A 15,507-nucleotide genomic window follows, 5' to 3' on the forward strand; every position below is an offset into this window, starting at 1 on the left:
AAACTTTTGGGATAGGGGGAGCCTATACAGGAGAGAAGGGCTTCACCTAAACCAAAGTGGAACCAGACTGCTGGCACTTAACATTAAAAAGATTGCAGAGCAGTTTTTAAACTAGGAAATGGGGGAAAGCAGACTGCTGCAGAGGAGCATATGGATCGGACAGAGACTTCTCTTAGAGGAGAGTCTATTGATAGAGTTTCTCTAGGTTCTAGTCGGGAGCAGAAGATGGAAAGGATCATGTAAGGGCCAGATCAGACGAGAAACATTCACATAAAGAATCGGACACATCAGAAAAGGGCAGACAAATAAACAGTGACAAGTTTTTAAAGTGTTTGTACACAAATGCTAGAAGTCTAAATAATAAGATGGGTGAACTAGAGTGCCTCGTGATAAAAGAGGATATTGATATAATAGGCATCTCAGAAACCTGGTGGACTGAGGACAATCAATGGCACACAATCATTCCGGGGTACAAAATATATCGGAAGGACAGAACAGGTCATGCGGAGGGGGGAGTGGCACTATATGTGAAAGAAAATGTAGAATAAAATTAAATAAAAATCTTAAATGTATCCACATGTTCCATAGAATCTCTATGGATAGTAATTTCATGCTCTAATAAGAATATAACATTAGGGATCTATTATTGACCACCTGACCAGGACAGTGATAGTGATGCTGAAATGCTAAGGGAAATTAGAGAGGCTATCAAAATTAAGAACTCAATAATAGTGGGGGATTTCAATTATCCCCATATTGACTGGGAACATGTCACCTCAGGACAAAATTTCTCGATACTTAAGATGACTGCTTTTTGGAGCAGCTGGTACGGAAACCCACAAAGGGAGAGGCAACTCTCAATTTAGTCCTGAGTGGCGCGCAGGAGCTGGTCCAAGAGATAACTATAATAGGACTGCTTGGAAATAGTGACCATAATATAACATGTAACATTCCTGTGGTGGGAAGAACATCTCAACAGCCCAACACTGTGGTATTTAATTTCAGAAAGGGGAACTATGCAAAAATGAGGCTAGTTAAACAGAAATTAAAAGGTACAGTGACTAAAGTGAAATCCCTGCAAGCTGCATGGACGCTTTTTAAAGACACCATAATAGAGGCCCAACTTAAAATGTATATCCCAAATTAAGAAACACAGTAAAAGAACTAAAAAAGAGCCACCGTGGCTTAACAACCATGTAAAAGAAGCAGTGAGAGATAAAAAGGCATCTTTTAAAAAGTGGAAGTCAGATTCTAGTGAGGTAAATAGAAAGGAGCATAAACACTGACAAATTAAGTGTAAAAATGTAATAAGAAAAGCCAAAGAGGAGTTTGAAGAACGGCTAGCCAAAAACTCAAAAGGTAAAAAAACATTTTGTTATAAGTACATCAGAAGCAGGAAGCCTGCTAAACAACCAATGGAGCCCCTGGATGATTGAGATACAAAAGGAGTGCTTAAAGACGATAAAGTCATTACAGAGAAACTAAATGGATTCTTTGCTTCAGTCCTGACAGCTGAGGACGTTCAGGAGATTCCCAAACCTGAGCCGGCTTTTGTAGATGACAAATCCAAGGAACTGTCACAGATTGAAGTGTCACTAGAGGAGGTTTTGGAAATAATTGATAAACTTAACATTAACAAGTCACCAGGACCAGATAGCATTCACCCAAGAATTCTGAAAGAACTCAAATGTGAAGTTGCGGAACAGTTAACTAAGGTTTGTAACCTGTCCTTTAAATTGGCTTCTGTACCCAATGACTGGAAGATAGCTAACGTAACGCCAATATTTAAAAAGGGCTCTAGAGGTGATCCCGGCAATTACAGACCGGTAAGTCTAACATCAGTACCAGGCAAATTAGCTGAAACAATAGTAAAGAATAAAATTGTCAGACACATAGAAGAACAAATTGTTGGGCAAAAGTCAACATGCTTTCTGTAAAGGGAAATCATGTCTTACTAATCTATTAGAAGGGTTCAAACAAACATGTGGACAAGGGGGATCCAATGGACATAGTATACTTAGATTTCCAGAAAGCCTTTGACATGGTCCCTCACCAAAGGCTCTTACGTAAATTAAGTTGTTATGGGATAAAAGGGAAGGTCCTTTCATGGATTGAGAACTGGTTAAAAGACAGGGAACAAAGGGTAGGAATAAATGGTAAATTCTCAGAATGGAGAGGGATAACTAGTCGTGTTCCCCAAGAGTCAGTTCTAGGACCAGTCCTATTCAACTCATTCATAAATGATCTGGAGAAAGGGGTAAAAAGTGAGGTGGTAAGTTTGCAGATGATACTAAACTGCTCAAGATAGTTAAAAACAAAGTAGACTGTGAAGAACTTCAAAAAGATCTCACAAAACTAAGTGATTGGGCAACAAAATGGCAAATGAAATTTAATGTGGATAAATGTAAAGTAATGCATATTGGGAAAAAATAACCCCAACTATACATACAGTATGATGGGGGCTAATTTAGCTACAACGAATCAGGAAAAAGATCTTGGAGTCATCGTGGATAGTTCTCTGAAGACGTCCAAGCAGTGTGCAGAGGCAGTCAAAAAAGCAAACAAGATGTTAGGAATCATTAAAAAGGGGATAGAGAATAAGATGGAGAATATATTATTGCCCTTATATAAATCAATGGTATGCCCACATCTTGAATATTGTGTACAGATGTGGTCTCCTCATCTCAAAAAAGATATACTGGCACTAGAAAAGGTTAAGAGAAGGGCAAACTAAAATGATTAGGGGTTTGGAACGGGTCCCATATGAGGAGAGATTAAAGAGGCTAGGACTTTTCAGCTTGGAAAAGAGGAGACTAAGGGGTGATATGATAGAGGTATATAAAATCATGAGAGATGTGGAGAAAGTAGATAAGGAAAAGTTATTTACTTGTTCCCATAATACAAGAACTAGGGCCACCAAATGAAATTAATGGGCAGCAGGTTTAAAACAAATAAAAGGAAGTTCTTCTTCACACAGCACACAGTCAACTTGTGTAACTCATTGCCTGAGGAGATTGTGAAGGCTAGGACTATAACAGCGTTTAAAAGAGAACTGGATAAATTCATGGAGGTTAAGTCCATTAATGGCTATTAGCCAGGATGGGTAAGGAATGGTGTCCCTAGCCTCTGTTTGTCAGAGGGTGGAGATAGATGGCAGGAGAGAGATCATTACCCGTTAGGTTCACTCCCTCTGGGGCACCTGGCATTGGCCACTGTTGGTAGACAGGATACTGGGCTAGACGGACTTTTGGTCTGACCCAGTATAGCCGTTCTTATGTTCTTAAACTATTTTTATAAAAAGTATGAGACCGACAGTGATAGTGCAAGGAGTTAGACCTTTTGAAGAAAAAAGGCTGTACAGGAAAAGAAACTTGCAGCTCCATGTAGTAATGACATGGATGCAAAAAGGATGGTCTAGACACAAAAGAGATGTTGTTCCTGCTACTAAATCCTTCTTGCCTATGAAGGATCTGGTTTTGTGTCAGGACAGAACACTATTTGTAGGAGAAAAGATGGCTGTATCTAATATAGTATTGTTTCAGCTACATGAAATTTACTAGGGCATGCAGAGAACCAAGCAATAACATACTGGACTGGCATGTCTGGAGATATTGAGAAGATAATAAAAGGATGTTCAAGGTGTGCATGTTGCAGTCCCAGCAATTGAAAAGAGCTGTCATGAGTTTATGAGGTCTCAGACAAAGGGAAATATGTATTTGTTTGAAAAATACTAAACCACATGTAAAAATGGCAAGAGCTATATTCAAAGTATTCAGGAGTGATAAAGATCCCAGATAAAACTGCCAATTCAATTATTGCTAAACTAAAAGCACTATTTATCTGGCATGACGCGCTGCGAACACTTATATGTGACCATGTCCCGTTTGTGAGCTTTAGTTCCAAATGTCTGCAAAGGAGAGGAATTTGGGTGAACAAGTGTTGCAGACATGTAGTCATTGCTCAAAAATGAAGGGGAATCAGGGACAACTGCACACTTGGTCATTATGGAATACCACAATGTGCCAGTGACTGGCATATCATTAATCATACTCATCAACCCAATTGTTAATGGGAAAATTGCACAGAGGACAGAAGCAGAATCCCAGTGGCAGCAGCCTTATAGAGATCTCAGAACCTGAGTAAAGTAAAAAAACATCTGGAAGAAGCTCAGAACACACAAAAGCAGTTATCTAATCACACAGAAAGATTTCATACAGTTGAAGTAGGAAGTCCATGTCAGGATGGAAGTAAGTACCAGATGACTGCCTGCTCTTTTGGACATGTCAGACAAAGACATTGTTCCTGTGCAATATAGAGACCACTGGAAAAAGAGATGCTTGAAGACCTACAAGTGCAGACTCTGAAAGGTTGCAGCTTGTATAAAATCAATCCAATATCACGTAGGATCAAGAACTGCCTAACGAACACCAAGGGCCACAGAGAGCAGTCTCTAGCAAAATGAACCATTTGGAAAAAAAAAAAAAAAAAAAGACACTCCCATGACCAAAACATCCAATGGTGGAATTATTCATATGTGAGAAAAAGCTATGAGACTATGTGCTTTCAAGGAATAGTATCTTTAAGATGATGTTATGGAGGGTTAGGTACTGATGACTTCTGACGATATCAGCGTTATTTGCTGAGTTATACGTTAGTTAAATTTTTTAATTGGTTTATAGTTTTATATCAAAGTCATATAACTAATTGATTTAAAAGAGGAGGATGTAATGGACTGTGCCTATTGCTCCTGGGGAAATCTGCGCATGTGCAGAATTTATGTCCTGGCAGATTTCTTTGCTTCCCTGCAGAAATAGGATTTTCTGACAGGGAAGCAAAGGGAAGCCACAAAAGTAATCATGCATCCACTGCAGTGTGTTTCGGGGGCCCAGGGCAGCCGGCAGAGAGATAAATCACTGTGGGGCAGGAGACAGGATTGGAGAAGACCTGGCTGGTGGCTCCTACTCTGCACTGGGCTCAGCTGCTAGTCCCGGCTGGGTGGGAAGGATGGAACTTCCTCTTCCTCTGCACAGCACCCGGTGCTGGGTCAGACCCAACCCCAAATTCCTCCCCTGGCTACAGGAAGCTCTTCAAACCCACACATCCCCACTTCCTGCACCCATCGCTCCTCAGCTGCATGGGGAGGGATCCCTATACAGGGAGCTGCTCCCCCATCTGCCCAACCCCCGTGCAGCCAGACACCCTCATACTCAGACCCTCCTGCCGAGCCTCACTCCCCCTGCACTCAGAAACCCCACCCCCGATGAGTCACACTCCCCTTGCACCTGGATCACACTGACAAGCCACCCGCACCTGAATCCCCATGCCACCAAGCCCCAACCAGCTGCACCTGGGTCCCCGCCCCACTCACCCAGCATCTGGACCCCCCACTGAGCGTCCCACATCCAGACCCCCACCCCCGCTGAGCTTTATCCTCCACACACCAAGCTGAAACCACCTTCATCAGGACCCCCCTCAAAGTCCCATTACCATTACACCAAGAACCCCTGAACAAGCCCCTGTGCATCCAGATCCCCCTGCACCCGGATCCCCCACTGAGCCGCCCAAACCCAGATTGCCCCACACAGAATCCTCTCAACCCACAACTGGATCTCGCCACACTAAGTCCCTCCACACTTGGATCCTGCCTTGCTGAGCCTACAAGACCTGCACTTGTAGGTCTTCAAGCATCTCTTTTTCCAGTGGTCTCTATATTGCACAGGAACAATGTCTTTGTCTGACATTGCCTCCAAAAGAGCAGGCAGTCATGTGGTACTTACTTCCATCCTGACATGGACTTCCTACTTCAACTGTAAGAAATCTTTCTGTGTGATTAGATAACTGCTTTTGTGTGTTCTGAGCTTCTTCCAGATGTTTTTTTACTTTACTCAGGTTCTGAGATCTCTATAAGGCTGCTGCCACTGGGATTCTGCTTCTGTCCTCTGCGCAATTTTCCCATTAACAATTGGGTTGATGAGTATGATTAATGATATGCCAGTCACTGGCACATTGTGGTATTCCATAATGACCAAGTGTGCAGTTGTCCCTGATTCCCCTTCATTTTTGAAGCAATGACTACATGTCTGCAACACTTGTTCACCCAAATTCCTCTCCTTTGCAGACATTTGGAACTAAAAGCTCACAAATGGGACATGGTCACATATAAGTGTTCGCCTGGTGCACCTGGCATGGAGGGGCAGGCTCAGTCTTTGCGCTGTGTCAGGCTTGGGAGCAGCCTCACTTCTGAGTTCGTGTCCCCAGGGAATGGTGGGGGAGGAGCTGCCCAGTGATCTCCCACTTCTGTGCAGTCAGTAGCCTGTGCTTCCCAATGCCATGCTGGAGCCTTCACATTTATTTGACAAATAAAATTTGCAGAATTTTAAAATATTGTGTGCAGAATTTTTAATTTTTTGGAGCAGAATGCCCTCAGGAGTAGCCTTTAGAGATCTGGAAATTGCCAACAATTGGTTGGGTGTGGATGTGACTGAACAAGGTGGAGGGACTGCAGCAAAAATTGGAACCATCTGGGTTGTTTCTCTATGTTAGATGCCAGACATCAAATCATGAACATTACACTGCAGAGATCAAACTTTAGGTGATCTGGGAAATGTCTGTAAATTCTGGGAAGTATTCGGAGTGGATGGAGACCAGATCCTATCCTGTCTGACCGGTCTAGTCCTTCCTCATAATTGCCAATAGCCGTGGTGAGCCTGCAGATGATGTAGAAACTGACCTTAGTAAGCAAAAACACTATGGGTGCTCAAATGTTAAAAAAGAAGGTTAAAAAAAATCTTATTAGGAGAGTTCCCAGCAGTCTCACATTCAGAGAAGAAACTGCAGAACGGGAATACTTTTGATGAAGACAAACAAAGACAGACAAAACAGGTAAATCTTGTTTTTTCAAAAGTGTCGAGGAAACCCCAAATTTTTTTGAAATCTGGAAAAAAAAAGTAGTCTACTATTAGACTTGGGTATACAAAATCTTTGCAGAAGAAAGGCAGCTTAGTATGTAACAGTATTAATAAAAATCTTGATTTACCTGTATAACATCAATATTGAATTTTCAGCCACCTTTATATGTATAATGGTGAACTTGTTTGTTTTGTAGGTGTGGCTTTGTAGTTCTCTATATTTTGCACCAGTTTCTTGGTTTTTTTTTCATGCATCTCATCCTCAAATGTTATTATACATTCTATTTAAATAACAATTTCTACCTTCATCTGCATTTTCTCTTTTTTCCTGTTTTCTTTTTGTCTTGAATCACTAATAAAATGTGTGTGTTGCTTTTCCCGCATTATTCTATTTTCTTTCTTTCTTTCTCTCTCTCTCTTTATTAAGGTTTTTGTTTGTTTGTTTCATATTCTTACCAGCCTCATGCACAGTAAGTGAGACAGAAAAGTTCTCACAGGCTCTTTGTTTTATAACTCCAAGTTCTGGGAAAGATAAATTATTTCCACAACAATTCCAAAATAATGTATAAGCGGGCGCTCCTGAATCTCAATGGTGCCTACTTATGCTGGCCACTCAGTTGCACGATGAACTGTATCCACATTTTATTCTGCAAGCCTTCATTTCTCAACTGTGGGGTCACAAGAAGAAAATGCAAATAAAAATTTATTAAAAAACCCACTTGCCTTCAGCAGCTGTCTAGTTGTTTTTATGCTTACTTGTTCCCCAGCAAGGCTATGCATGTTTACACAGTGAATAAAAAGTCACCTTCACTGAATCAGTCTCTGGGTGAATCCCAACACCTACTTCTACTACACATAATTGCAGAAAGAAAGGGCTGCTTTAGATTCTCCTGACAGGCACCATTCTTCCCACTATTTTTGCTAAGTGACTGAGAAGGCTCTAGTTATGGTAGATGAGGATTCAGAACCTGAGATACACACTTGGGACATGGGGAACAGATGTGGGGCGGGGAAGAGTTAAAGGAATAATTGTAGAAGATGGTCTTAACTTTTTTCTTAAGCACCATTAAGCTATGCATACTTATATTTTGTTCACTAAAACAAGCACAATCATCCACTGAAAATGTATCTTTTCCTTAAACAGAAAGTGACATTTTGTGCAATATACTGCAAATATCTGACACAGTATCAAATATTATTACACAAGAATACATTCACTTATTCTGAAGTCCAGAAGGGGGTGAAAGGTAGACCAGTTTAAAGTCTCTAGTGCCAGCGGTTCTCAAACTGTGGGTCGGGAACCCGAAGTGGGTCATGACCCCCATTTTAATGGAATCACCAGGGCTGGCATTAGACTTGCTAGGGCCTGGGGCTGAAGCCGAAGTCCGAGCCCCACCAACCAGGGTTGAAGCCAAAGCCCAAGGGCTTCAGCCCTGGGCTGTAGGATTCAGGTTAGAGCTCCCCCACCCCCAGAAGGTAATTTGGGTGAAAGTAATCATGAAATGATAGATTTCATGATTCTAAGGAAAGGAAGAAGTGAGAGAAGCAGAATAAGGTCACTGTAGGTCTCTGCACGGTCTCAGTGTGTATATGGTGTAGAGAGGAGGGATTTAAGTTTATTAGGAACTGGGAACCTTTTGGGAAAGGAATGGCCTATACAGGAGAGATGGACTCCAGCTAAACCAAAATGGAACCAGACTGCTGGCAGATTAAAAAAATCTTCTCCAACCTTTTGAATTTTAACTAAGGGCTGGGGAAAAGCCAATAGGTGCAGAGGAGCACACAATTCTGGCAAAGACATTCTATACATAAGTGCTGGAACTAGGGATGCTGGGGGTGCTGCCACATCCCTAAACTCAAAGTGGTTTCCATTATATACAGGGTTTACAGTTTGGTTCAATAGCTCTCAGCACTCCCATTATACAAATTGTTCCAACACCCCTGTAGGGATGAATTTATCAAATGGGGAATTCTATACTCTACTAAATAGGATAGGAAAGAAGTTGATGAAGTATAAGTTGGTGAGAAACAATCAAATGAAATAGAGTCCCATTTAAATATAACACATGATGGCAAGTAATTGAATATTGACAAAATGTACAAATACTTCTAAACAAATGCTAGAAGTCTAAATAGCAAGATGGGTAAACTACAGTGTCTGTCATTTATTGAGGATATTGATATAAAGGCATCACAGAAACATGGAAGAAGAGGATATAATCAATGGGACACAGTAATACCAGGGTATAAAAGTACAGAGTAGGTCACACCGATGTGGGAGTGACATTATATGAAAGCATAGAATCAAATAAGGTAAAAATCTTATGTGAAACAAGTTGTCCCATACACTCTATGGATAGAAATTTCATGTTTGAATAAAAAGAGTATAGCAGTAGGAATATACTACTGACGATTTAACAAAGATGATGACAGTGATCGTGAAATGCTAAGGCATGTTAAAGATGCTATAAAACCAGAAAGTGCAATAATAATGGGTGAGTTTCAACCATTCTCAGGTTAACTGCGTAAATGTCATCTCAGGGCGTAAAGCAGAAATAAAAATTTCTAGACACCATAAATGACTGCTTCTTGGAGCAGCTAGTTCTGGAACCCACGAGGGTAGGGCCAGTTCTTAATTTAGTCCTAAGTAGAACACAGGATCTGGTCCAAGAGGTAACTATAGATGAACCATTCAGCAATAGTGACCATAATGTAATATCCTTTCAGGAGAGATAATACCAAAAATATATATTATATATACTGTGTCACCACAGTAACATTTAACTTTAAAAAGGGAAACTACATAAAAATGATGACACTTGTCAGATGGAAATTAAAAGCAGCTGTCATAAGGGTTAAATGCCTGCAGGCAGCATGGAGACAATTTAAAAACTCCATAAGATAGTAACTTTAGCTCAGACTAAATATATACCCCAAATCAGAAAAGACTAAAAAGAGGACTAAAAGAATGCCACCATGGCTAAAGAGCAGAATAATGGAGGCTGCTAGAGGCAAAAAGGCATCCTTTAAAATTTGGAAGTCAAATCCTAATGCAGAAAATACAAAGATACACAAACTAAGTATAATAAAGCAGGCCAAGAAAGATTGTGAGAAGCAACTGGCTAATGGCTCAAAAACTAACAGTAAGAATTTTTTTTTTAAGTACATAAGAAGCAGGAAGACTGCCAAACAGGCAGTGGGTCCACTAGACAACCAAGGTTAAAGGAGCAGTCAAGGAAAACAAGGCCATTTCAGAGAAGCTAAACAAATTATTTGCATCAAGCTTCACTGCAGAAGATGTGGGGGAGACAGCCACATCAGAACTATCCTTTTTGGGTGACCAATCTGGATGTACTGTCCCTCACTGATGTGTCAATAGAAGAGGATTTAGAACAAACTGATAAATTGAACAATAATCAGTCACCAGAAGCATTCTGAAGGAACTCAAATATGAAATTTCAGAACTAGTGCTGTTGCTGAAACAAATCTCTGTACCAGATTATTAGAAGGTAGCTAATGTAACATCAATTTTTAAAAAGGGCTTCAAAGGCAATCCTAGCAATTAAAGATAGATGAGTCTAAACTTGGAGTCACCATGAACAGTTCTCTGAAAACTTAAGCTCAATGGGCAGCCGTAGTCAAACAGACTAACAGCACATTAGGAACTATTAGGAAAGGGATGCAATACAAGACAGGAAAATATCATAATGCCACTATATAAATCCATAGTGTGCCCACACTTTGAATACAATGCCAAGTTCTGGTTACCCCATCTCAAAAAGGATAGGTTCAGAGAAGGGCAAAGAAGATGATCAAGAGTATGGAACAGCTTCCAGACAAGGACAGACTAAAAGATCAGGGCTCTTTAGCTTAGAAAAGAGACAACTAAGGGGCGACATACAAGAGGTCTGTAAAATCATGAATGGTGTGGAAAAAGTAAATAAAGAAGTGGTCTTTATCTTTCCTCACAACACAAAAACCAGGGGTCACACAATGAAATTAATAGAAGCAAGGTTTAGGACAAAGAAGAGGAAGTACTTTTTCACACAACACAAAATTAACCTATAGAATTATTGCCACGCAACGTTGGGATGGCCAAAAGTATAACTGGGTTGAAAGAGAACTAGATAAGTTCATGGAGGATAGGTTTATCAGTAACTAATAGCCAAGGTAATCAGGGACACAACAATGCTCAGGATGACCCTAAACTCGGATTGCTGATGCTGGGAGGGGAAGGCATGGGTGGATCTCTCCAACTGTCCTGTTTTGTACACTTCCCTGAAACTCTGGTACTGGCCGCTCTCGCAGAAAAGATACTGGGCTAGATAGAACATTGGTCTGACTCAGAACGGCAGTTCTTAAGGACATCAGACTTCAAAAAAGCAGACTTTAACAGACTTAGAACTGGTAGGTAAAGTCCCATGGGAAGAAAACCTAAGGGATAGAGAAGTTCAGGAGAGCTGGCATTTCTCAAGGGACAATATTAAAGGCACAACTGCCTACTATTCCAATGGGAAGGAAAGACAAGAAAAATATTAATATGACTTCATCAGGAGCTCTTTAATGACCTGATAATCAAAAAGAAATCCTACAAAATGTGGAAACATGGACAAATTGCTAAGGAGTGCAAAAGAAAAGCACAAGCATGTAGGGACAAGAATGTAGAAAGGCTAAGACACAAAATGAATTACACCTAGTTAGATGTATTCAAGTCAGCAGGGCCTGATGAAATTCATTGTAGAGTACTAAAGGAACTAACTGAAGCAATCTTGGAACTGTTCTCAATTACCTTTGAGAACTCATGGAGGACAAGTAAGGTCCCAGAGGACTGGAGAATGGCAAATAGAATACCTATCTTTAAAAAGGAGAACAAAGAGGACTCAGGGAATTATATACCAGACAGCCTAAGTATGATACCTGGAAACATACTGTAACAAATTTTTTAACAATTAATTTGTAAGCATGATGGGGATAATAGGCTTATCAGGAATAGCCAACATGGATTTGTCAAAAAGAAATCATGCCAAACCAATCTAATTTCCCCGTTTGGATTTTTTTTTTTTTTTTTTGGACAGGGTTAGGGACCTTGGGGAGGGGGGGGGGGGGGGGGGGGGGGATGATTTATCTTGATTTTAGTAAGGCTTTTGACATGGTCCCACATGACATTCTCGTATGAAAACTGGGGTAATATGGTCTAGATGAAATTACTATAAGTTAGGTGCTTAGCTGGTTGAAAGACTACATTCCAAAAGTAGTTATCAACAGTTTGCTGTCAAACTGGGAGGGTGTATTGAGTGGAGTCCTGCGGGGGACAGTCCTGGGTCTGCTACTATTCAATATGTTCGTTAATGACGTGGAATACAGAGTGCAGAGTATGCTTATAATATTTGTGGATGACACCATCTGGGAGGGGTTGCAAGTACTTTGGAGGATACAATTAGAATTCAACTGCTTAAACCATGAGGCCATCCTTTCTCTATGTGCAATCTACTGCTTCATTCATTCCACACCTTTCAGCTTCTTGAGCAAATGAGACTGAGGTGCAAAAGACAACAGTCTCCTTTACTAGACAACCCTAGTTATCCCCAGCACATGGTCCATCTTGTGCACTGAATAAGACAGAAGTTCTGTGGAAAAATAGTATATGATCATGTAACTAAATACTATTATAATGACTATACCAAAGGGAAGTGTATTAAGGTTGTACAGGCAACCTTAATTCTAGCATTTCCTAACCTTTGAGTGCTTGACTTTGCAATATGAACAATCTTTAAACTTAATTTGGTTTATATATTTTCCTAGCCCCCTAGCTCTGGGGTGGGGCTGGGAATGAGGGGTTAGAGGTGCAGGAGGGTGCTCCTGGCTGGGAAGTGATATTGACCTTCCTATGTCTCATCAGCACTATTGGAACTATAGATATAAAACACATCTCTATCATTTAAGCTAATGGAATAACTGACAGAGAATAATAGCCTATTATTGCTATGTGTAGCAGTCTCTAAAGGGGGATGAGAGACACAATTTGCAAGTAGGTTTCACAGCTATTTATCAGACAGCAGAGGACACAAACTCAGGAATCTTGGCTTCCAGTCCAGGTCCTAAAAGGGGGCATGGTCTCTTGGTTACAGATCCTTCTATCCTTGTCCACCATGTCTGCCCCCTCTTCCCTTAGCATGTATCCCCTCAGCCTTTCTCTGCCCCACATCTAACATATATTCTCCATCTGCCCTCCCTGTTCCTATCACCTTCCATAGCTTGTCTTTGCCTCTCCCATTCCTCACTCCTCTGCAGTCCAGTTAGGTTGCTTCCTCCTTTGCCTCCAGGCAGCCTGGTCACCAACACAAGCTGCACTGAGAGCACCAGAGAGGCAGTCTCTATGCCCCTAGTTCCTATGCCCAGAGCCACTGCAGCTCGGAGGAACAAATACAGGAAAAACTCTGCTCAGCCCCTGCAGCCGTGGGGATGGAGCACAAGTAGTACAGAAAGAAAGTTCAGATAATTTGGCTGCCAAACTCAAGCAGGCCTTTACTGAGCACATGCTAACTATGTTTTTAGAGAGGCTTCTAACTGGCCTAACATTTGAGATGATTTTTATAGGGATGGCAAAATGCATATCCCTGATACCAGGTCAACTCCCCTGCCAAATTTTAAGTCTCTGCTTTAACACATGGAAGCACTAGAATGTATCAATGAAGTATGTGTGTATATATGAAGTTTTTAACATGGGAAAAACAACATTTTTTTCCTAACCTTGTTTTGAGAAATGACTGAACCGTTTTAGCTGAAATCTTAAATCATAAATATATGGTCCCAGGGAGACACCCAGAATGGAAAATTTCAGTCCAAATGATTAAAGTTTGACAAAGTTATAAGCAACTGAAAATAAGATCTTATAATAGAAAATGCTGGGTAATCTTAACTACATGTATCGCTACCAGCTCTGCATAAAATTATAAGTACACTTTCTTAATGTTATGTATTTTTAAACTATCATCGCAGGGATGTGCCTTATTGGGAAGAATTTACTTTCACAGAGAAATACCAAAACAGAGGTCTCAACAAGCCCAGCAAGTCACCTTGAGTATGAACTAATATCAAGATATTGTCATTGTACTGACTCAGCAATACCTGCACTCACAAACCTGCAACTGCAGTCAAGAATTAGAGAGAACTGAACCTGAAAGTGAGGAGAAGTTGGAAGATGTAATAATCACCATACTGAAGAAATACCAGCAAGTTAGACAGCTATAAAACTCCAGTGGAAAAATTGAAATCTGCCATTCTAGAGGGAATCCTTTAATCTCAAAGTGCATTTTCATTAGATTAATATTAGCTTTCCCAATGCAGATAAAATAGACTGACCTGATAATGGGGTTTATACCATTGTTTCAAATCCCAGTCCCAAAGAATCATCTGTAAAAGAGGCAAAATAAATAGTAATGAGTTATATGCTAATAGTCAAAAAGTGTGTATTAATAGAATCTTGATCAGTGCATGCTATTTACAATAATTCCCTCCAAATTTTGGTGGGTGGGAAAGGTTAATTTTCAACTGATCATTTCATTGTCTCAATTGCTAACATTAAAACAAAAGTCATGATAAAGTATGAAAACCAAATATAGCAATAACTGTCAGTAAAAGATTTATATTTTAAGAGCAATACAATTTACTTATTGATAAAGTAACTATATGGTCTTTTTTTTAATCCTGCAAGATTTGAGACAGTAAAAAAGTCATCCATCAGACAGGTCACAGCAGTAGGTGGTGATGCTGCTTTTCTATTTGTATTTATCTAGTTATAAAGGCAAACAAAATGGCAGCTACGCTAAGCTCTAAGCATTCTTGGAAATAATTTTTAAACAGCAATAAAAACAATGGTCGCAATATACATTTACAGCAAAAGGAAAAAAAACGAGAAAAAAGTTTCACTTCCCCCTAACCCTCTTAAGCAACATCCACTCCCCCAAAATGCTCACAAAAGAAAAGTCTTGCAGTGAACAAATATTGTCTATTTTGGACCCATGGTGAGGATGGGGGGGGATTTGAAAGCCATGGAAAATGCCCTGTCAGGAACTCCTCTTATATATCCAAGAAGTCCCATCTTCATCTTCTGTAAATCTGAACTGCAGAACTGTAGCATAAGCAGAGAGATGCAAGATCAAGTAAACATAGACCATTCCTGACAGGTGTTTGGCCATATGTTCTTAAAAACCTTATTGGTCAGAATTCCACACGCTCCTTTGGAAGCCTCTTCCAGAGCTTAAACTACCTTTATAGTGAGAAAGTTTTTCCTAATATCTAACATAAATCTCCCTTGCTGCAGATTACACGCATTACTTCTTGTCATACCTTTAGTGGACATGAAGAGTAAATGATCAGTCTCTTTAGAACAGCCCTTAACATAGGGTTACCATATTTTGTGCCTCCAAATGGAGGACACTCCACGGCCCCCGGCCCCGCCCCCAGCCCCGCCCACACCCCGCCCCCTCCCCAAAGTCTCCGCCCCCTCCCCTGCTTCCCGCGAATATTTGATTCGCGGGAAGCCTGAAGCAGGTAAGGGGGGTGTGGGGGGAGGAGGCGTGGCCCAGGCTGGCCCCCC

General features: G+C 40.7%; 1 protein-coding gene across 1 annotated transcript in view; it reads right to left on the reverse strand.

The window, feature by feature from the left end:
• The window catches only part of PDE3B (phosphodiesterase 3B), a 287,524-nt gene that overhangs the window by 124,686 nt on the left and 147,331 nt on the right, over positions 1-15,507 (reverse strand). The window contains exon 2 of the mRNA XM_034770132.1: positions 14,271-14,321. Within this exon, the coding sequence (XP_034626023.1) occupies positions 14,271-14,321 (51 nt within the window). The remainder of the gene's footprint in view (positions 1-14,270; positions 14,322-15,507) is intronic.

This window comes from Trachemys scripta, chromosome 4 (assembly GCF_013100865.1).
Source record: "Trachemys scripta elegans isolate TJP31775 chromosome 4, CAS_Tse_1.0, whole genome shotgun sequence".
NCBI lineage: Eukaryota > Metazoa > Chordata > Testudines > Emydidae > Trachemys > Trachemys scripta.